This window comes from Poecilia reticulata, linkage group LG21, assembly GCF_000633615.1.
Source record: "Poecilia reticulata strain Guanapo linkage group LG21, Guppy_female_1.0+MT, whole genome shotgun sequence".
Taxonomy (NCBI): domain Eukaryota; kingdom Metazoa; phylum Chordata; class Actinopteri; order Cyprinodontiformes; family Poeciliidae; genus Poecilia; species Poecilia reticulata.
This window is the reverse complement of record NC_024351.1, coordinates 11,488,930-11,513,123: the sequence shown is the minus strand read 5'-3', so window position 1 is coordinate 11,513,123 and position 24,194 is coordinate 11,488,930. Positions and strand designations below refer to the sequence as shown.

The 24,194-nt window shown below is 42.0% G+C and overlaps 1 protein-coding gene across 1 annotated transcript in view; it reads left to right on the top strand.

Annotated features, from left to right (window-relative positions):
- The window catches only part of fut8b (fucosyltransferase 8b (alpha (1,6) fucosyltransferase)), a 106,632-nt gene that overhangs the window by 47,864 nt on the left and 34,574 nt on the right, over positions 1-24,194 (top strand). Inside the window, exons 2-4 of the mRNA XM_008397469.2 lie at positions 9,498-10,079; positions 21,932-22,050; positions 23,431-23,593. Coding sequence (XP_008395691.1) covers positions 9,877-10,079; positions 21,932-22,050; positions 23,431-23,593 — 485 coding nt within the window. The 5' untranslated portion in view covers positions 9,498-9,876. The remainder of the gene's footprint in view (positions 1-9,497; positions 10,080-21,931; positions 22,051-23,430; positions 23,594-24,194) is intronic.

Here is a 24,194-nt window from a genome sequence, read left to right as displayed (position 1 = left end):
TCCCAACGCCACGGTTTTATGTGGACATAAAAAGTAATAAAGCAGAGGAGTGATAGGTGCTTTTCATTGCTAATTATGTCCCTCTGTGGCAATTAAAACCTGTTTGCATACACTGTTGGCACAAATGAGCCACATCACACCCCCACCACTTGGCCAGTGAGGTGTGTGTGGGTGCGTGTACGCATGAGTACCAATCTTGGTGTCACCCTGGGGACGCGAGTCCATGTGTATCCTGCTGTCAGCGAATTTTCCACAGAGATAACCTTGAAGAAGAGGCCGGGCGCTTGGCTGGGACTCTGAGCGCCAAGCTGGAGCGGGACAAGCGATGGCACCGGTAGAACTTCTCCGAGACCTTCAGCCACTTTGAGGAGACTTAATCCCAAAGTTGCAATGAAGTGGAGCAGCTTAAGTGCTTTAGTGAAAGCGAAAGCACACACAGTTCGTTCATGAAAATGAAAGACCGTCTCTGTGGATACCTCTTGAAAAGAGAGGGGAAATAATTGACTTTTGCTCGTCCTTATTTGATTAGAAGTTAAATGGTAACATTTAAATGATCTCCCAGGCTTACATTACTCTGGTTTATCAGCCAGTATACTTCACACGAAACTTGTCAGATGTTATCTTTTATTTCGACGATTTTTCTTTTCCTCAAGATGACTATTTTATTTTTTGGAAAAAGAATCTTTACTCTATATATATAACTAGCTTGCAATTACTCATGTATACTAGTAAGAAAGAAGAAGATAAATGAAAGATTTATTTTTTTTTTCCCCCAAATTGCAGATAAATATCACATTAGCACAGTTGAGTTAGTATTTTGTGTTTGTTCAAATCGTTTAACCCCTGTTTTTCCACTGGAACGTAAACTGATCCGTCTCCTTTTGAGCCCATTTGTTGCTTTTTCTTTTTTTCTGCAGAAACATTTTGGGTCAGTTGTTTAAGTGGGCCACTAAATCATTTGGGGCCGTTTGAAGAATTTGCTGGCTGGCCAAGCAGTGGAGCTCTTGGGTCCATGTCATTGAACATTGGCCTACATACTTAACGTGGTAGAGTATTTTTTTTGCCATTGCATAAAAAACTATGGATGCCCTGAACAGTCATTAATTGTTCCGTCTCTTCCAACTTGAGAATAAGCAAGTCTAAACCAATAATGACAAAGAATGTCTGACTAGAACTGTCGTTCTTCAGCTGATGCTTTTACTCTATCGCGTTTCCCCTCCATTTTTATATGACTTGTTGATATTTGGGGTTCTAAAATATTTCAGTGCAGTTTCAGTTATTATATGGCGACAAAGCGTCTAGAAAACACTGTTAGAGAATACCTTGATTTCTTTGATTAACAAAATAAAGTGGAAGGCTTATGATGAGTTTTGCAAACTTCCACACAAATGTAAACTTTGGCTTTTAAAAATTGGACACGCAAATTAGCTTGCCAGGATTTTGGTTGATAAAAAAATCCCAGGCAGTACTCAAACCAAAATGTTAAATCCTGAGTTTAAGAGTTTTAAAATAAGTAAAAAATAATCAGGAGCTTTATCTGAAACCTTATCAGATTACGGTCCTATTTAAAACTTATATTGATTTATAAAATCGACTGTACACACCTGAGGGACGAAGAATGAAAATGGGCAATTGTTGTTTATTAAATTAAATAAAACTGAAAAACGTGTAGAATAACATGTTTATTTTGAGGTTTGAATCATTGGCTTACTGTTGCTCTCCAGATTTCCCAGCAAACCATCTACTACACAACAAATGACTAATTCATCACATCCTAAATTGTGACATGGAAAGAAATAAAATAATGCAATATTTTAATCAGTCTGTAAATGTAAGCTATGTGTGCTGTAATTTGTGTGCAATTATAAAATGGCTGCATAATAAACTCCCACTGAGGACACGACCGTGGTTTATAATACGTTTGCTGTGGGTCTCTCCTTCCATATGTGTATATTAAAATTCATTGCATTTATTTGGCCGCCGTGCCCTTTAGTCCCCCGGCTTTCCATCAATCCATTTTCTCCCATTTCCCCCCATGCTTGTCCTCGTGCCCGGCTTTCTCTCCGCCTTTTAGCTTAAGTTAATGGACTACTGCACATTCGGCTTAGAAATGTTGTGAAGTAAACAGCAGCTCATGAAATATTTACCGCTCTCCGATGTGTGAGGGTGGATGCCTGAATGTCTGCGGATGCAGTCAGCTGTAGCCAGCCTTTTGCTTCTCCTACTCCCACATACACACACACGCACACACACGCACACACACACACACGTTCTCTGTCTGTGTGGCACACACTTACATGTAAAACACCGGGGGCACCCCAGAAAGCTATGGGTGCCTCTGCATTTTGGTACAGAACCAGTATTGAAAGGCAGCGCTGGGAGGGGTAACGTTCTGTTGCGGAGTGAGTCACACAGTTTCTTGCATTCGTATTTACTAAAAAGTTGCACTCGGATAACATTTTTGGTCTCTGATGGAAGCGAAAATGTGGAGAAAAAAAACAACAACATTAATTTGTTAAGAATTATAGGCTTTGTTACATTTATAATAATGTTTATAAATATATCAGATTCATATTCTGCTAAAAAGCATAATGTAGGTGGAAATGTTTATTTTCATATTTGCAGTATCTGTATTTTTTTAGGCTATAAAATATTCACAATCAACTCAGAGGTTCATCTTGTCTCTTAGTAGGATCAACAAGAGACAATAAACTAAAAAGTTATTCACTCAACAGTGAATAAATAAGCAAAATGCACACGTATTCAAACAGCTAATAGAAGCAACTAAAAAAATGTCATGAAATTATGTGAGAGGATTAAGGTTTTTAATTCAGGAAATGTTTGATTCATATGATTTAAGTTCAGCCATGACCTCTCAGCTTTCAGCACCACACCTGCCACTGCAGAACAACAACTAAACACCACAGTTTAGTCCAAGTGGAGCCTTACCATTGGTGGAACCAGTAGACAAACATAACATAGCATACTTTGCTAAAATATATTAAATATACATTAATATATTAAATGAGGAAGGCAGGGCCTCAGTACTGTCCTGCATTAACATGGCGTCTCTTTTTCCCCTTCATCTTTTAAATAATATCCCTTTTTGACTTTAGTATTTTATATAACATAACTCAAACTGTCTCGGTTGAAAAGTTGTCACCGTTGTGTGTCTAAAACTACTAAAATTGGCCGTTAGAATAAATACTCCAAGAACAGAAGGTTGCTGAACTGAAGATTTATGCCAGGAGGAAGTGTGGAGATTTTGCTGGCAGTTATGAGACTATAAGTAATCACTGTTACAGAGATGTCTGTTTCTCAACAACAACAAAAAACGCCTGCTCAGCAAAGACCATTACAGGATATATTACAGATAAAAACTGCTGCCAGAGTTGGCATTTTTGTTGTTAATGTTTTGTCTCTGTAGTCCAAACAGAAATTCCCCCACATTGTACCTCATAAACTGATAAGGACCATCAAACGTCTCAAACCGGTGATGTGCTGCGCTGGAAAAATCTAAATTGTTTGGAATGCTTTGACGTTATCAGCAAAAACCCATCTGCTCCTCATTCGGGGCTCACATTGGGTTTTATATTTCATATAAATATTTAAGTATCGCTTATATGTGTAAGTTTGTGTGAAAAGGCTCTTTAATCTTCTCCAAGACCGTTCCGCCTTCATTTCCAGATCTCGCACCTGTTTTTCCAAGCACATCATACCTCTCCTCCACCATGTTATATGCCGTGACATGCATCACATCATGCTACGTAACCCCTTGGGGTTGCCAGTAGCAACGCACATACAGTTTATATATAATCCTCTGAACAAGCAGAAATAAGAAGTGAGTACATGCTGTGTATACGCGATTCAGAATGTTTTAAGAGGCGCTCGTATATCGTTTAAGACACTTCTTTATAAAACGTCCAATATGGGGGACAAACTCCACATTGTCCTCGGAGCTGAGTTGCTGTGTTGGTGTAAAAGAAGACGCCGTGAGCTGGGCTGCATGCATTATTCAGTAGTGAACCTCATCGCCGTTCTTATTGTCTGGAGACCGGGGGCTGCAGATAAATGACCCCTACTATGCCCTCAGTCACACACACACAAAAAAAATAAAAAAATCACCAACAGACCCAAAAGCAGGTCAGTCCCACTGACCCCCAGGCCTCTTCAAGTTGCTCCTGCTCAGCTACATTTTGTGACGGTGCCAAGAGTCCGCCCTACGGGGTCACTCACACCTCAGCAGCTCGGACCATAAAGGGAACATAATGTTATCGAAAAGTCAGGGTGAAGAGAGAGCTTTGGTAAGCTCGGGTGTAGCAGGTGCAGACAACGGTTGTGTTTATGAACGGCGCGGGCCCACTTATCATATCCATTTATAAAGCAGCAAGGCTGTATGTTTAAGGGGACGCATAGCTCATCCTGCCCATTACCGCTAAGAGCTGGCGTTCATGTCTCTGCTTTACTTTGAGGCGGCAGGATTTAGGGGAATAAAGGAGAAAACTTTTCGAAAATCCCTCGGTCAGCAAGTCTGTCGCACCGTCCAACTTGCATAATTGTCTCACAGTGGGGAAACTCTTATTTATTTAAACGGCATTATTATCATTTCCATTAATAATGTATACCCTTCTGTTCGTTTGACTGAAGGGCAGATGTGAGAGGGCTCTGAAATTGCTCAAATCTTCACTGGAATATTACTCTGGCAGATTTTCATCAGCGGAACAAATTGTGGCGGAGTATCATGGCAGAGCAACATTTTCTCTTTAATCGGGTTACTTTCTGCGGACAGAGGACTCAATAGAAGTCGCTTCATTCTTTTAATTATAAAAACCAGGCTATCTGAAACTTTATAATGCGTTTCCCCTCTCCTGTGCCACTACATCAAAGCCAAAGCCGAGCTGAAAGGCATGATGAAAAGGAACTATAGAAGCCTTTCTGCTCGTTTTCTGAAGCCACCGACTGGATTTGATAATTGTCCTAATGTTCAGTTGGTGCGAACGGCTTTCATTTTAGTCACTGAATCAACACGCAAACCTGCAGGTTTCACACAATCTGAGCAGAGTATGTTTATTTAACGGAGCCTTATTGAACGTGGTCATGGTCATATTCTGCCTGTTGTCTTTGTAAACTCCAGCAATCTACTCAATCTACTCGTACAGTTTTTGACCGGAATTGGCAATATGGACTGTCCAGATATGCTGTGTCAGGAATGTCTGTTGTGATTTTTCATTTTACTGTTGGGCAGGAATTAGAGCCGCGCGCTATTTTAGAAACAAGCGACACTCAATATCACTGATGGATGTTGCGATAACTATATGAATTGCGACAGCAAACAAATAATTAAAAAGTGTTTATGTCTTTCTCCTTTGGGTTCACGGCAAACAGAGGACTCGGATAATGAGCGGTTTATCCAGCTACTGGGGGAAAAATCATTACTTCTGTCACTGCTAAAAGGATTTTATAAGAAATTGCTTGAGGTCTGCTGTTTTGCAGCAGTAGTTCCTTCATGACCTGACCACCTTGCCTGCTCTAAACACTGGGATGTTTTATTCGGCCTTAAACAACAAGGATTACCAAATAAATTACCGTCCTAGCGGTAATATATTAATACTTTGCCACCTGGTACTCAGTTTAAATATTTTGAAGGATAAAATATCAAATCAATCAAGTTTATTGGTAGCTGGAGAAAGTTATGGCACATCCACATATCGATTTGTTCTAAGCATCTGTTTAATGCTTGGATGGGTTCAGAGTCGCCAGGTGACATTGTAATGTAGAGTCATTTACGTAGTTACAGTAGCTAATCTTTCCTGGCAGTAGATTTAGACTTCGTAACGAGCCCAACAATGGTTATGCTTGTGCGCAGGTTCCTGTAATGCCATGCTTATGTGTAGCCTTAATGGCTCTCCAAGCAAATGCTCGCTGAAAAAAACAAAACAGTAATTTGCTATTTGTTGCAGTCATACAGAAACTCAATATCTCCAAGAATTCAAGCTGTTTAAGGAATGAAAAAAATGTGTTGCTTGTGAATGTAAATTCACAGACTTTGGTGAAAGTCACAAGCTACGTATGTTTGACACTTTCCACAGGGTATTTATCAATGGAAGGGCTGAGAGAGGACTAAAAATAAAAATGCAAGGTTTCTGCCTCAAGGAGATAAATAGCTTGTTTTCCCAAAACTTAAATCGCCACAAAATATAACTTTTTTTTTTTTTTTTTTTTACTGTTAATCTAATTTCTTCTTAATTTTTAATTTTTTTTACAATTGGTTACAACATTACACACAATGGAAATAAGAATATAAGCAGAGCTGCAATTAAGGAACATTCAAGAATTGCATCGCAGCAAGCAGGCTGTCAGATCACAAGATGTTGATCAAGTAACTTTATGAACTTTTTTATTTAAGCTCTCGTTTACTTATTTTTAAACTTTAAGCCGCAATGCCATAGCAACAGAAAACATGTCATCTCTTAGAAACCAAAGCTGAAGTAAAACCAGAAATACTTTAATAACTGAAGCAAAAGGACAAGATGAAAAACAGTTGTACAGGAAGATAGCAAAACTTTACAAAGTAGTGCTGTTTTTTTTTTTTTTTGGTGCTGACTGAATCTCCTTGCTTATGACTTTTATGACATTTAAGGTTGACAGCATTCAATGTCATCGTCACGTAGAGGCTCGTGGGATACAGCGGACCCCTTGCGTTCCCAGATCGTTCAGTTTCAAAGTTATTGGAACACCGACCTTGTCATTAACGGCTCCATTTCCCTGAACAATCAGAATCGAGGAGTTTGAATCTGGCAACACTATAAAACCACGGAAAGAAAAAGGAGCTGATATTAGAGGCCACTGAAGAAGTTATTTGTTACCTAGCAACAATAAGCTCTCCAGTCAAGTGGTTGAATAATTAGGTCCTGTTTGTCTCTAGTGCAAAAACAGTTGTGTATGAAAAAAAAGATCCTTTTTGTCTCCTATTGCAGTGACTACACTTTCAACTTGCCTTGAAAGTAAATACCTTTATGCACAATATATTCTGTGACATCGATCCCCTCTCCATTGAACCACTTCAAGTCCGATTTAAACATCGAGAGGCTTCAGATGTGTCCGTTTTAGTCTGCCGCGCTCAAACCCCATTTACGGTTCCTCAAACACCGAGACGAGGGTTCATTCAGCCTGGCTTTTAGTGAAGTCCCAATCATGCATTATCTAGCAGAGTGCTATCCTCACGCACCTCTTATTTTCCATAATAAAACACAGCTCAGCACTTTGTTGCGCTGCATGCATAAAAAGGAGCTTCTCGCATGCCAGCCCAGGTTAGGCAGAACCGGAACTGTTGCTAACTTCTTCACAGATTTCGGTATTCCTACGTCGTTCAATCAGAAGTCTGCACCTCTCTGCTTCACTGGGGAAGTTTGTGGCCCCCGTTGCCTGAACACGCCCTAAAACATTACAGCATGCCAACGTTTATGTCCTACATATCAACTTTACCGCTGCTGTAAACATGAGCCACCGCTGACTCGTTTCCTCGCTGCCGCAAGAACCCCAGCAGGAACATTTCTACTCGGTTTCTGCAGCTCAGATGGAAACACAAGAGAGGCTGCAGCATGCCAATCAAGCCCATCCCAACCAGTGCCACTCATGGTGCATCTAGGATGTTTGGCATCATTCCAGCTCGCTGTTATGATGGCACACATGTAGATGACTTGCACACGCATGCACATATCTGCCAGTCTTCATCCTGTCACAGGTCTGGTCTCGGTGACATGACAGGGCTTTGTTTGGGAGTTGACGGCGAAGGCTGCTTCATAAACTCAGCACGCATCCATCCCCATCTTCTCTGCTGCTTTGGGATGAAGGAATGAGGTGATCCAGGTTTTTTTTTTCTGGTTGTTGTTCCTCTTCTCTGGTAGTGCACTGAATCACCTTGAGACAGGTTCAATCTGTCACAGAGCATATTAGGAAAACTTTTCACTCCAGATATGAGGCAGTGACCAGAACTGGACATTTTTTATTGATAAGTCTCGAATTAACAATCATTGACAAACAAAAAAAAAAAAAAACAGTTCATTAAATGTACCAAAATTCTAAACTGTTTTCTTTCTTTTAATGCATTAACCAATTGGTGGTTTCTTAACAACAAGCTAAAACTTAGGGAAATGTGTAAAGATTCAATTCAATTCAATAAAAAAATTTGTATTTTATCCCGAGGACAAAATAAATCTCAAGAAGCTTCTCACTTCTGACATGCTTTTCCTTGCAGCAAAGACGACATTTCACAGTAACATGTCCTGCATGGCATCATGGAAAGCACTTCTAATCCACCTCATTTGCTTATGCTGCTCCTCTTTAAGTCTCTGCCTGGCCATATGTACAGAAAGACGCTTGCGTTGTGGTCATGATCCTCGCCCATCATGACGGATGAAAGAGATTTCTCTCTGTTCTTTGGTCCCGCTCCACATCCAAAAAGCCTGCAAGATTTTGGGTCACAGTTCAGGTATTATTTGAGTTTTCGTGAAGCTAATCAGCTGGTTCTAGTTTTGAAAACGACACCTTGTTTCCACGGTTACTCATTATAGCAACTGTCTGAAAGTATAAAAAAAAAAAGTAACAGCAAAAAAAAAACCTTCCCGCTGCACAGCCTAAAAAAACAAAGGGAATAATTGGAGAAACATTCACTGCCTCAACCAAAACAATTATGCACAAAAGTCTACAAAGAGAACAAATCAGAACTAATGTAACAAAGCTACTCCCACATGGCGCTGCTATTGGTGGTGCAATCCTGGAAAAATAGAGGCGTTGATCTTATATTTAATGCTTTAGGACTCATAACTCCCATATCCATCAAGGACCCTGCAATATATTCCCTTCTTTTATTTGTTGTTATGGTGTGAATTTGCAGATCGGAAAACCGGAGATCGTCCAGGAAAAGCGTCTCTAATTCTTTTTCTGAATAATTTAGCAAAGGTTGTGCTTTAACTGAGGGTTAAAGCCTCAACCCTTGAGGGAGAAGACGGGTGAATGTGTGGCGACTGGACTGAATAAAAAAAAACCCCCAAAAAAAACACTGAATCTTTTAGTGTCCTTGCTTGTGTACGTGTGCATGCTGAGTTCATTGTGGATGTGTACAAGCGTGTACATAATGCGCAAACAGGCTAGACGCAGAGAGTGGAACATCCGTGTCCTGTCTCTACAGAAGTGCAGCTCAGCTTAGGGACTGCACATCACTGTGTAAATGCAAATTGCAGTGTCATGCTGATCAATCCTGTGGGCTGCTGAGACAGGTTTCTGTCGGGACCAGTCAGCAGCATCCAGGGCGCTTGTCTGTCTCGGGCTTTCCACTTCGGTTGTATTGTTGCTTTTCGCCAATCCTAAAAAGTGCTTCTATTTGCCTCAGGGCATATTTGCAAATCAAAAAATAATTAAGGAGCTTGTTTGCATATCAGAGTTAACCACACGTGACCCCGGCTAACTCCTTTTTTTTTCTTTCTTTGTTTCTACAGAATGCAACTTGAATAAAGGAATCCGGTGGGACTGGACGGACACAGCGCAGCACTCTCGGATAAGCCGGTCAGCGCCGAGCCGGGGGAGAGGTGAAGCCACTAATCGGGCCGTCATGCTTTAGCACACAGGAAAGACTGGCTGATCACTGGAGAAGCACCGTTTGCCTTTACATAGATAATCCTGAGCCACAGAGGCACACATCTCCCACTTATCTGCCATTTGTCATCCTTGCAAAGATGCCAGTGCCAAGATTAACGCGGTGGCATCTCTGGTGACGGAGCACACAGCTTGCGTGCGCATCCAGGCAGGCCGGCCGGCTGGTGGATCGACGGGCGGACGGGCACACCACAGGACATTTTCGGTGGGCGTGGTGGAAGCATGAGGCCCTGGGCAGGCTCTTGGCGGTGGATTACCCTGGTGCTGCTGGCCTGGGGCACTCTCCTCTTCTACATCGGTGGCCACTTGGTGAGGGACAGCGAGCATCCGGAGCGGTCCAGCAGGGAACTCTCCAAGATTCTGGCCAAGCTCGAGCGGCTTAAGCAGCAGAATGAAGACCTGCGGCGCATGGCAGAATCTCTCAGGTAACAAAATGTTCAAATCGACAGATTTATCTGCGACACCAAACACAAAGAAAGTACTTTTTGGTTTCTAATTGTAGCTCTTGTTTGCTTTTAGATATATCCTTTATTAATCATGTCCTCTTTATACTATAATCTACAAATTAATTGAATTAAGATGTTGTCCTTGCAGTTACCCCACCTGCAGACAACACTGCTTGGTGGTGAGATGCTTTAAATAATCAATTAAAAGAAAAAAAGTAACAACTGAACTAGATACCATGTTGGTAGTCAAACTAGTTATATAAATGCTTTATGTACTAAATACAATTTTTTTTAGATATCTGTGTTTTATATTGGCTACTGCTATCAAATTAATTGGTTAGCTACATGTGTAGTATGCAGCGTTCATACTAACAAACCTAGCTAGACAACAGGTAGAGAAATCTGCTCTATGTGCATAATAACTGAACAGAAACATAAGTCTGTCTACTGTTCAAAGTTTATGCTAGTACCAAGAAGTAGACTTATAAATTGTTTAGATAAGACTATTTTCTCTGAAAGAATATGGTAGCAATGGATTAGTTAACAAAGTGTTATATCAGTGGACAACGAGACTTCTGCAACAAAGTATTTTTGGAGACATGAAACCAAGATGGAGACAATGTGCTATATTAGTTTGGCTTGGTTTGCATCTTCAGAACCCGGGTTCCTCTTTTTACCAAATTAGTCAAGAGTCAAATGCAAGTTCATCTGTCGTATTGATGGAGTTCTATTTAAATGTATAGATCGACAACAAACACGGCAACAAATCTACAACTGAGTGGCTGAAAAGGGGAAAAATGAAGATGTTCCACTCGTCCTGTCAGGCCTCAACCTGATTAAAAGGGCATGGTGGGGTCCAGAAGAGGGCTGTGCAGAAACAAATGGCAAAAAATGACCTGACGCACAGCTGTGGAGACTGAGGATTGAAACGTGTTAAATTTAAGAAACATTGGGTCTATTTAGTTTTCTACACTTAGCTTTTCCACATTGGCTCCTTTTTTCAGCCCTAATATGTAAAACATTAGAATAGAAACATCGTTGGAAAAACTATGGTAAAAATCTGTAAAAGCACGATATTTATAAATGTCTAGTTAGCTGAGGCTTTCACAGCATCTGTGCAAATCATCCAGTGGAGGACATTTGCAGGACGTTATCTTACCACTGGCTGCTCTGTAAATATTTGAAATGCTTTTCCAAAACCACATAATTCCCCCCAGGATTTTGTTTGTACAAAAGCTGACAAGGTGAAATTTAGAGTAAAATAAAAAAAAAGAAAACACTCAACAGTGGACACAATGCACCTGTTAAAGTCCTGCAACCACCGCATGCGGTCGCCTCACTTTCAGTCCAATCACAAAAACCCGGAGCCGTCGGTGGCTTGTGGTGGAGCTTCATCAGACGTCCACGATCGTAGCAGCTAATCAGCGGTGTGATAGATGCTGAGTGTGACAGATGGATAGCGTGTCACACGTCTCACCAGATTTTGTTATTTTAAAAGACAATAGCACATTGTGCAAGTCCATTAACCGCACAGCATCTTTCACACGTTCAAGCTATTTGTAACAGTGAGGCAGATGGTTCTGCTCTTATCACCGCATGCTGACAGCGTTTTTCAAAACACTCAAACCCCAGTTCTGGACGTGGATGTGTGCGAGCGTGCCTCCTTCTACGAAAGATGCGGTTGGTGCGTGTGTGCGTGTTCGTGTGTGTGTGTTTGTAGTTTTAAGGGGAAGCTTCAGATGTTGTCGTAGCTGTTCCTCTGTGATATTCTGATTCACTTTGATGCGAGGACCTCATCGGTGCACACAAACATAAAAAAAACAAAACACATGCATTACTTCAGACAGCTGGTCCTTGATTAAATCCCCTGCTTTTGTAATTATTCAGAATTGGCTCACAAACAAAGGTGGAATTCGCAGCATCAAAAAAATAAATAAAAAAAATAAAAAATGTGCAGCTTTCAGTCGATGTCCAGATGGGTCCCTGACACACTGCGTGCTCACAGCTTGTTATTGAGTGCGGGATGTTGATCTGGGACTGAGGACTCGGTAGTTGTTTACTGGGGCAGTACAGCGTTGCCTTGTCAAGTCCCACTAAGCTTCAGCTAAGTGTCACAGAACGGCAAGCCAAAAGGAAACTGCTGGTTTGCAGAGGGTTAAGCTTTATGAGCTATCTACAGCAAAAGGGCTTCTTCTGGCCTCTGTTCCTTTCTATATTTTTAAGCTTGGGGTTATGCTGTTCATAACCCTTGAACTTTTTCACATTGTTTAACTCCAGAGCCACAGACCTCAACGTGTGTAATTTCGATTTTATGTCGTACAGCAACAGAAAGCAGTGAATGTTTTGTGAAAGAGGAAAATAGTGCGGCCGTTTTAAAATAAAAACTCTGAAAATTGTTGCGCGTATTTGTTTTCAGCCTGCCCGAGTCGATGTGCTTGTTAGAACTATTTTGGTGCAAATACAGCTGCGAGTATTTGGTGTATGGCCTGGCCAGCTTTGAAAATCTAGAAACTGAAATGTTTTACCCATTTCTCCTCATGCAACAGCTCAAGCTCTGTCAGATTGGAAAGCGTGCATCTGTGAGCATAAATTGAAAGTCCTGCCGTTCTCAACTGGATTTAGATAAAATCATCCTCAAACACGGCGACTGAGCCACTGTAGCATATGAAAATGCTTTAATAAATCCCAATTGTAAAGTCATCTACCCAGATGATGTTTGCTCTGCTGGCGGAGGACTGGGAGGGCCTTAGCAGGAGTGGAATTGATGCGGATGGGACTTTTAATACCACCCACGGGCAAAATGTGTTGTTTTGGCCAAACCTTTCAAGAGTCAAAGAGCTATCCCGCAAGTTCCCATCTCGGCTGATGTGCAAAAAGCCTCAGTGCTGGCAGGCTGACAGGAGGGAGAGAGGAGAGTGCACGGGAAGGGGCGGGGTCAGGGGTGGACTAGCTGGGTCAGGCTTGGAGCCCGTTCTGGTTCCAGCTCCAGGTCCGGCTGTTTGAAGCCTCTAATTGTTTATCTTCCAGGATTGCGTTCAGCTTCGTCCGTCTTCCCGTCAGCTCTGAACAACATCTCTGTTTCTGCTGCAGAAAAGTGTCTCTGCAGTGTGACACTCCAACCAGCATTTATTAAATAGCACTTTGTGCATCTAGACAGTGGAGTTCAATGTTGTGGTCTGCATATACCGTCTTTAATAAAGGATAGATTTTTGGATGGAACATCTAATATCTACCCTGTCAACAGATTCATCTACATCCGTCTGGATGTTAACACGGGGTAATTAGTGCTTTCCTTGCATTGCCTGTCAGTTTGTCAGGACAGACATTGTTTTCTTTGTTTGTAGCTGATCTCTACTGATGTTTTTAAATGTGGACATTTTTCAGTCTTATGCAGAATTTTTTTTTTGTTTTTTCATGTAGCAACAGTTTGCGACAAATATCGCTTTAGGGCACATTACGGAAAGATGTTTAATTCAATCATTTTTATGACTAAGTCACTGCCTAATTGTTTGATCCTAACTATCAAACAATGCAGTAAAGTTTAGTTTATCATTCAAACTGATTTATCTAAGAATATCCAGCAGATTTTATTGAATCCCGACAAGCATGTGGTGACAGTGGACTGTTTAAAAAAAAAAATCATGACTTTTTTTTTTCCCCATATTTGCACTGCTATTTTCCCACTAAAACACAAATAGGAGTTTGAATACTTTTGCAAAAATATTGCACGAGAGCCCCATTAGTGTCTGTTATTCTTGTATTATTGGCTTAAAAAATAAATGAGTTGCTGGTGAGCTGTCCGTCATCCCCTGCCGCTGGCTCCTCTTCGCATCTTCTCCTTATTTTCCGCCTTTTCAAACCTCCTTCACCTCCGTCCTCCGCCAACAAACTGCTGACAGTGGAATGTCACAGAACGGCCGACTGTGTAACAACTCCCCAGTTCAATGATCACCTAATTCAGCAGCTCCCTCGTTCCGCTAATTTGGAACGAGAACACGGATCTCTGTGCCTCGTACAGGGAGCAGAGTCGATTCGGGGCGAGCATCCTGCCGACGTCTGATGGAAAAAGACAAATTCATCCAAAGTGCCTAACCGTCACATCAAGTGTGCTCATTTTTTACAAGTGGCCTCAGAGAAATTTAAGCCCATAAAAGTGACATTATTACATATCATGTTGAGTTCTTGCACTGTGAAAAACTCATTGCATTCAAACTGATTTATAGATCGGAGTACAATTCAACTTGTTTAGTGTCATTACTGCACAGCAGCAAGAGATAGATGAGTTGGGCATTATCAGGCTGCATGGAGCAGTCATTATATATCTGACAGAATTCTGATGTTTTATTAGTTTTATTTTCTTTTTACCACCAAGTTGGTTTTTCAGTTAGATAATTTGATAAATCGCTGGCAGGACAAGAATTTTGTGGCCCCCTCCCACCGACAGATGTCTTCTGTTTTTCCTTTTTTTTTTTTTTTTTTTCACGCTTTCAGTTCAATAAACACATTTTATTGAACTGAAAAATGCAGCTTTCAAATAATGATTTTATTGTATTTTTTTTTTTTTTAAGTGAAGAAAAGCGATGTCATTTATCAAAAAGCAATTACCCCTTAAACGAGAAAACTGTTCCACCCTTGGTGACAACAGCTGCCATTAAAGCGTTGGCAGGGAGTCTTCTACATCACTGTGGAGGTAATTTGGCCAACTCATTTTTGCAGAATTCTGACAGCGTTCTGGCAGCTTGGATGGTTTTCGAACATGAGCGGCTTTCTTAAGGACTAACGACAGCATTTAAATCAAATCTACATCCAGACTTTGACTAGGCTACCCCAAAACCTTCTCTCTTTTTTTTTTATCCATTCAGGGAAACACCTGCTGGTGTGCTTCACGTCATTATTCTTTCACATCACCAAAGTGTGCTTGAGTTTAAGGTTAAAAACTGACGGCTCTTAACCCTCACTCAGTTAGGGTAAACGGTTCAGGTCCTGAAGTGGCAAATCAGTCTCAGATCATCATAAATATTATTTTTTTGAAATGCACATAAAAAAAAAGTTTAAAAAAACTTTCCCTGGTAACTCTTCCTCCTTTTTTTTTATACCAGAACATGGTGAGTAGCTTTTGGAGATCTTTTAGCTTACTTCATGCTGTCAGATACGTTTTCTTAAAGGGATATTTTAGAGATTTGGCAGAAGAGTGAGGCTACGGATATTGAACTCAACTCACCAAAATGTGACGTCTATAACTGAGGCGTGTGATTTAGCAATGAGGGTTAATAGTTTCTTAGAAAAGTCCAATTTTGGTTTCAATAGCTTAATGATGTGATAACAATTTGAAACATTTTTGGTTTGGATTTTTATTTGATCATCTGAAACATGTAAGTGTGACGGATAAGCAGAAACAGATTAAATCTGTTTTGCTTCATCCTGTCTTTAGTCCTCGTGCGCAATTCTTAGGACAGTCATGTCTGGTTAATCAGCGTCCGTCAACGCTCGGATTCAAATTAAATTCACCTGGCCGACCTACAGATGCAGTCCAATGAATCAGGCCACTCTTGAGTGATGCGAGTGACAGGCGGCGTGCCAACCCACCAATCACCCGGCAGCATTAATGAGAGGTGAGCATGAGGTCGAGTTGCTCGGCCTGTCTGGCTCCGCCCTCTCTGCAGCTGTCAGTCACCCCGGGCACAGAGCCACTGCTCCCGCAGAGACGATGACACGCGCCAGCCTGATGGTGCGACACCAGAGGGAGCAAGGGGGTAAGAGTGACAGCTGGGGTGAGTGATGAGGACCTGATCGATGTCCCCCTTTCCCACCCTCCTCTGGCATGCCAACAGAGGGGATGCAAGGATGCAACGGAGGAGGGTGCCGGGGACGGTTTGGAGGAAAGGGCGGAATCGAGAGAATGATGGATGGCGTTAGGACCTCGCTAAGTAAAGAGCAGCAAGGAGAAAATGAAAAATGACATCTGAGGGGATGAGAGGAGTTGCAGAGACCACAGTCATTGCCCTAATCGGTTTTATTTGTTATTTCAGCTTACCTCGGGGCCAGCAGAATGTTTGCTGTTGTGCAATTATGTCAGAAACAAGCCGGTAAAGGAGATTTATGCGTGGCGTAGCACTGTTACAGTCGACGCAGACCTCTAAACCCCGTGTAATGTGTTCTGCGAGTTAAAATGGATGCAAGGAATTATTTGCGCACACACAGGCCCATGTGACTCAGATTTATGTACGCTGAAAGAGAGAAAAGAGCATCTCTAACAAATTGTTTATACATGCTTCGGTGGAATTGTCTTTTAATGGTATAGGTTATTGACCATTAGACCTCAATTACTCTCCTTATGTGTCCCCGTGTTTTTCTCAGTTTCATTTTGTCTGCAGCTGCCCGCGAAACCTGCCGCTCATTTGGGTCTCCGTCTTTCAAGTCAAATAAGAATGTAAATTTTAACCATGAAAAACTCATTTGCATAGCTTACCGTGTTGAGGTCATCGTCTTCTCAAGTAAAGGTTGGAGCGAGGGTTGACCTTGTTGCAGAAGCTGGCGCCACCTCAGGACCTGAACTCCGGTCGGTCCGCAGAGCGCGCTCAGGCACACATAAGCCTCATTGTTAGTTAGGACTGTCTGTGGTCGGGACGTCTCTGTCGAGCAGAGCTCAGAGCGGAGCTGGCGAGCTAAAGATGTTGCGGACATGTGAGGCAGGAATGCGGTATACAGAATCGGTTTACTTGGAATGTTGACGTTTGAATCCGTAGACATGAAAGCAAGTAACAACTGAAATCGATTTGACATATGATCGCGTAGTGAAGTAAAACAAAGCCACTGTCTGAACGATTCTTTAAGGCTTCAAAACCAGTTTACGTTTTCATAGGGAAACAAGATGTTTCCCCCCCATTTGACTTATTGGAAACAAGTGGTGTGAATTGAGGTACAAGCAAATGCACTCAGTTATCAAGAAATGATGAAACACAGTTTTCTAAGGCCCCCTTTAAACTGAACTAAGCCCTCTCTCTTTCAAAGTATTACAGAGAAGTTTTGGGGTGCATCAAAAAAACAGGACACTCCCGTTTTGCTTAATAAAAGCTTCTTTTTTTTCTTGTTTTAAACATGAATTTAGGATTGAGTCGGAATTAATTCTTCATGGTGGCTGGATATCAGTGGAGGACTATGCTAGCAGCAGTGTTAGCTCAGGCACGACGTGTAGCCTGAATACAAAGGTATGAATTGGTTATCAGGAAATTTTATAGAGAACTCGCGATGCTGGCTGGGTGCTAAGGCTGCAACCTCGTCACGCACACACACACACCCCCACACACACACACCAGACTGGCTGCTTTCTGAATATTTTATCTAACCATTGTTGACTATGCAGCTGCTTTCATACTGTGTCTCAGCACTGCACTGGCAGCTACAAACATATACTTACATGCGGCTAAAAATGAACAATCCATAATTTTTGTTCTCCATTATTCCCACACCTTGCACAAAGAACTGAATATGCAATGTTTTTTTTTTTTCCCCCCTGAAGAGAGTCACAGATATAGGGAAGAACACGCCTCCAAATTGTGCATAAACCAGTTGCAAGGCGCCTAAGAAAGCATTTGTTTAAAAGAGCCGTTTAAATGCAAAGTGCATCAGAATTTAATGATTTAAGGACGAACATTGTAATTACACATTAGCCAGTTCTGGGAGATCAAGAGAATCTGAAATACTGCACTATGCAGGATGTGGAGAAGCGCACGCCACCAAATGACACCTAAAGATTGGTTTGTGGGTAAATCAGAGGAACCTGTGAGAACTCTAAGCTGCAGTTGAAATGCAAAGTGCATCACAATGTGATCATGCATGGGTATGCCTGTTTAAACACAGGCTAGTTGGTTCTTTGTACGAAGCCAAAGGGTGTCCACGTAGCCGTCTTTCATCTAGACCTCAGAGAATGCTTCCCATCTCCATCCATATGGATGACTTTTCAGGTCAGCACATACGTTTCCTTTTGAAGTCGGCCTGAGCGCATTAAGTCTTTCTACAGGAATATAGGTGCAGTTTTGCCACGCGGTCCCCCACTGTTCAAGCTCGGTCCCTCGGCTCTGATCGCCTTGTGAACTCAGTGAACACTGGGTGTAGAAGAGGGAGCCGGTGGTTTCACCAGCTGAGCTCAAGTGAAATATTTGAACCTTACATGCTTCCCGACGCAGCGCTTAGAGGCAGCAGGCCTCGTCCTCCGCCTGCTTTCAGAGCTCGTCTTTTATTCCCCCGCATCCCTCCACGTATTTGCGTGCTGCTTCTCCCAACTCTGAGTTTTCTTTTCATCTCTTACCTTTCCTGTGTTGTTTTATTTAGATGTTGTCGAATCCAGCTGCCTTGTCTAATTTCTCCTGCAGGTTTCAGTAGTCTTTTTTTGTGTGTTGTTGTTGTTGTTGTTGTTCTCTGTTTGCCTTTTCTGGCATATTCTGTTAGTTTTGATTCAGCTCAGTGTTTGGATATATTTTATATCGTCAGATTTTGTTCTGGGTGTGTTTTCCATGACTGGGTCTGTGACAAGCGCACTGGCAATTTGTATTCTATAGATAACCCTCATATATGATGTTCGCACTAATTAGCCTGAGCTCGTATGGCCTATTTCTTCTGCCTTGTTCAAGAAGATATCAAGTTGTTTTATGTCGCCGTTTTAGCAGCACTTTAAACCCCTGGGAAGTGATGAAGCAAGTCTTGCTTTTTGTACTGAGGTGTAACCAGCATGTTAAGGTGTGGCCTATGGGGAAGTGCAGCTGAATATGGTACAAAATATAATAGAGGAGAGGAAATGTCACCGGGTTTTATTTCAACGATCCGTCTCGGGGTCTTGTAACGGACACACCGTGGATCTAATAAAGACAGGAAATCTGAATCCAATGAGGGCGAACTCTGTTCTTGGAAAGTATGAAAGGTTGGATCATTGTCCATCGCCGGTTTGCATAACGTCTGAGTAGAATATTCTGCTCTCTTTTCCTACAGCTGTGGATGCCCTTGAAGTAGATTGCTCAGTTAGTAGTCAGTGAAGTGGGAGGCGAGGGCTTCCGAGGGACCAGACTCGCACGTTGAAGGGAGAGTTTTGTGGCGAGAGGGGCCGTTGCAACTCTAAAAGTCTCATCTCTGTGCCTGCAGGCGACTGATGTTCTTTACTGAAGGAGCAAATTGAGTTTGCATGCCTTGATGATTTATTATGTCTATTGCTCAGGGGTATTTGCAAATACAATGCTGGAGAAAAAAAAAAAACTGCGGCTTTTCTACCATGTTAGTGCCATTTTTCTTCCCCTTGACTGATATAAACTTGGTGCTCTAAGGATGTCAAAGTGCTCAGTTGTGTTTTTGGTGCGTGTGTGTGTGTGTGTGTGTGTGTGTGTGTGTGTGTGGGTGTGTGTGTGCGTGTGTGTGTGTGGGTGTGGGTGTGTGTGTGGTAGTTATTCACGGTTAACTGAGGGAGTTGGAAAATGCTAATTCAAATTTGCATTTATCAACCAGACATAATTCACTAAACACTTAAAATATGCAACAGTTCTGCAGATACAGTTAGATATATGCAAATGCAAATAGTTTATTACTGTACATTAGGTTAATTGAACTGAACGTCTGTCCAAACAAGCTTTCAGCGGTAATGAAAAACAGCTTTCTGCACTTGTGAATTTGATGACTGCGGTATGTTTTTTTTCTTCTTTCTTTCTTCCTTTTTTTTTTATCACAGATGTCTATGATGTGGAAGAGCCTGAGATGATCCCACTCATCACACTCGTGGGCTTGGAGCAGTGATTTTATGCAGCATCTGTGATAAAAGCAGTTTTCCTATTTGTTTCAGCACTATGGTGATGATAAAAGACCAGCTGGAATGCCGTGGCTCTCTTGTAACAACGGAGGCTTAGAATGTGAACATTTCATGCGTCACTTTTAGTTTTTCAGATTATTCCAGGGCATCTTTTCTCTGTGTTGCAAAGATGTTGGATGAAATTAATCTCATTTGGAAGCTTCCCTGTTTGTGTTCAGACTTTAGACGTGCATCTGAATGGTTCAGCAACAACGTATCCTGTCCTGGCCTCACTTAAGTTTTATCTTCAGGACGATTCCTGCAAACTTCGCTATGACGGTAATAATAGCATGGACAAAAAAAAAAAGCTGGTCAAAAATGAGCTTAAGTTTGAAAATAATTTATTATACTCCTGGTAGATTTGGATTTGCAATCACTTTGATCCAATCAAAAACTTTGTTTCTGTATTTTTGACTTGTTTCACAAACAGATTAAACAATATTAGCCACTGGGTCATTATTTTGAAGTGCATTCAGACATGAATTGTTTCTAATAATGACAGAAAATAAGCATGTGTTAGGTAAAGTAAACTCCAGACTGAGAGCAACTTATCATCTTAAAATTTCCCAATATTCCCACCAACAAGTGCCACATTTTCACCAAGATTCCTGATTCCTTTTGTAGCCCACGTCAGCCTAATGCAAAAGTTTAATCTTGTCCATTCGAATGACAGAAATTGATTTTGTAAATAAGACCCACGCATATTTTGAGGGTCAGGAGCATCTTTTATTGAGTGATTTTATTGGTTATTTGTTTGATTTTTAGTTTGTTGGGTTGATTGACTTATTGGTTAGTTGTTAGTTTAGTTGCTTAACTGGCTGATTTGTTGATTTATTGTTTGACGTTTCAGATTATAACGTCGTTTTTGGTTCTGTAGGGTTAGCTGCTTGTGTGGCTGATTGTTTTCTTGGCTGTCAGTTCGTGTCTTGCTCCGTTGGTTGGTCGGTTTCTATCTGCAAAATGGGAGCGAAGCTAGTTTTCTGTCTTCTGTGTTTGGGATTAACTGCTTGTTAATGTCAGTGACTCGCAAATTAATTTCTAAGTTTTGAGTGATGCTTTTCAGATTTTTTGCAAACATTGAAATTGAACCATCATAAAAAAAAAGAACAGACTTATCAAAATGCAACTATCATAAAAAATGTAACTTGTCAATTTGTACATGAGCAGACATAAAAATAAAAATAAAAATCGGCAGGTCAAACACTTATTTTCCCCCGCAGTACGTTAGATTTGTTAAATTTAGTCATTACTCTTGTAAAACTGAAATAAGAAAAAGTTGAAATAGTTATTGTAATTTTAACTTCATGAGCTCATCAGGTGCTTCGTCGTGTCGCAGCTGAATAGTGCTATGGGTTTATAATTGCTTTTTCATATTTTTCCTATTATTCCACATAATCATAGCATTTTTCTGTAAATTGCCATTCCGTTCACAGGATATTCAGCAGATTCTCAGGACGTAATTCATGGATGAGTTTGGGAGCAGATGACAGGTCGAACCCAACAAACGTGGATTCATACAGTTTGTATTCTGAGCCCAATCTTGAGCTCAAAATTAACACACGGGGCCACGACTTTCGGGGGCCTACACTGGCGTTTTAACAAATTACATTTTGTGGAAGTTTCGGCGGTGAACGTTGCGAGATGCAAGCCTCCGCAGCTCGGTTTTCTCAGCAACTTTTAAATTGAAAGATGAGACCAGAGTCACCCAAGCAAGAGACGTCTCAAATCAGACGAACCACAGGATATCCTTACCGCTTCGCCTACCTCCTGAGTCACAACTGACAATTAGAAAGAAAGTTTTTTGACTAAAATAGTCTGCAAGTGGATGCCTTGCGGAATCCATCTGGAGTTATTCAGAGAATAACTGAGCATTCCTAAAAATATTATTTTGTTATTCCGTCAATGCATTGGACTATTGCGTTCAGGGTTTTTGACATGTTCCTGCCTCCTCTTCCTGCTATTTAATTTCCTAATCCACCTGACGTCTTTCTGGGCCTTCCAGGATACCAGAGGGTCAAGCAGAAGCCGGGTCGCTGGCGGCAGGACGGCTCCGCTCCCTGGAGGACCAGCTGACTAGAGCCAAGCAGAAGATTCACAGCTTCCAGAAACTCACTGGAGATGGTAAGTAGGAAGGTGTTTCGCAGTCTGGAAAACCCTGGAAATTTGGGTCCGCATTTTCCAGGTTTGGCTTAAAAAAATAGAATCTGGACAGGTATTTATTAGACTTCAATCCTTTTCTTGTAGTCTCAAATTCCCACCTGTCAGTCTCCATCTCCACTCTGTATTCAACCATTCATCCCACCTTGCTCTACATCACCAACCCACTCATTTGTCTGTTGGTCTGTCTGTAGTGTTTGCTGGTTCCATTTCCAGTAATATCTACCTTAAACTCATTCTGAAGTCTTTCGATTTATACCTTCAAAGGTATAAATGAAGAGAAAGTCCAGAAATGTGCAGAACAGTGAAACTTAAAATAGGCTCACCCAAAGACGGGGTTTGGCACAAACTTGGAGCATATTGAGCGTATTGTAAGTGTGTGTAGGCTCACGATATAAATCTAGATGTGGTGTGAAACCTCTCAGCTGCTTGTGTGAGCTTTCGCCTACAGGGATGATGTCAGTTCAGGCCAGTGTTCAACCCGCTGCAGCCTGACGACGACGATGACGACGGTGGAGCCGCAGCGTCAATGGGGCCGGGTTATGTGTGTGTGTGTGTGTGTGTGTGTGTGTGTGTGTGTGTGTGTGTGTGTGTGTGTGTGTGTGTGTGTGTACTCGCTGCTCTAAGCAGTGGTCAAAGGGGCAGGAAAGCTGTCAGGTGAACGGGGGGAAACGTGTGAATGAAGTGGGAGCAGTGCGAATCCCCCCGCCGGCAAAATAAGAGACCGAGAGGGAAGAAAAGAGACGGGGAGAAAATAAAAAAGGACATGTGAGCGTAGAGGGCAGTGGAGGGTCAGTTTTTCCATCATGCTGCAGGGGGAGAAAAAGCTAAAAATACCCTCCAGCTTTTTCCACAAGCGGAGCGGGTAAAGTGAGGAGAGTGTCTGAGATAGAAGGTTGGAAAAAAAAAAAGAAGAGCTTTACCATCTCCAGCACCACCTCCGACTTCTCCTGCTTGAGGCTGTTCTTCTCTTTGCTCTGTTCTTTTCCATTCTGTTTCTCTCGACAGAAACCAGGGCAGGCACATGCAGTACCAATGTTGGCTGCTCCACATTGTCTGGGTTGGAAAGGGGTATACATTTCCTGTGTGTGGAAAAACATGAGAGAGGTTATGCACAAAAGCAGTGATCAAGTGTTTCCTAACGAGGCCAAAGTAACACCTGGGGTCAGAGTTCCCGTCGGCACATTCACTGGCGAGGGGCTATTTATACACTATAATCAGGGTCTTTTGAGAGCGTATTTCGTTTCTTCGGTCTGGGTTATTGGTCCGTTGTCTTTGATCGCGCCGGCCGCTTCAGAGTGTTATAAAACCCCGCCGTCCTCTCCTCCCCGTTCTCCCCCGCAGGGCCCGGCCCCACGCAGGAGGAGCTGCGCAGGAAGGTGGAGAACGGCGTCAAGGAGTTCTGGTACTTTGTGCGGAGCGAGGTGAAGAGGCTTTCCAATGTGGAAAACAGCGAGAGGCCGAAATATGCTGACACACTCCTGCAGGACCTGGGACATCAGGAGAGGTGAGCATGTGCAGCAGCCTCCGAGTTAACGAAGTCGGAACTTCTTTACTCCTTTTAAAGCTCAGTTTGCACGTAGCTCCCTTCAAGCAGTACGCAGTTCTCTAGGTTTGTGTTCCTCAAATTGTTTGGTTTGTTTTTTGTTTTTTTTAATTTGAAAGATTGAAACCATTTAATGAGGAGGCCCACGGTGCCTCTCGTTGTAGCAGCGCGTCCCACAAATGTCTTCTCTTATATCGCCGTTGGTAAATCCAACACTACACACCACCTCGAAGCCACCAACCCCGCCGTGGAGGACAGTAGTGGCAGCATCATGCTGTTGAGATGCTTTTCCTGAGCAGCACTGAAAGAAAAGTCTGAAAAAGACGTGTGACAATCCGAATCACAATTTCTTTTATTGTCATTGTGCGAGAAAGCACAACAAAGTTTGTTTCTACAAATTCTACAAGGATATAAGTTTAGCTAATGATCTTTGCAGCACCTCCCGACCCCACTAAGGGACAAGGATGTAAAGAGGATGGATGGATGGATGGATGGATGGATGGATGGATGGATGGATGGATGGATGGATGGATGGATGGATGGATGGATGGATGGATGGATG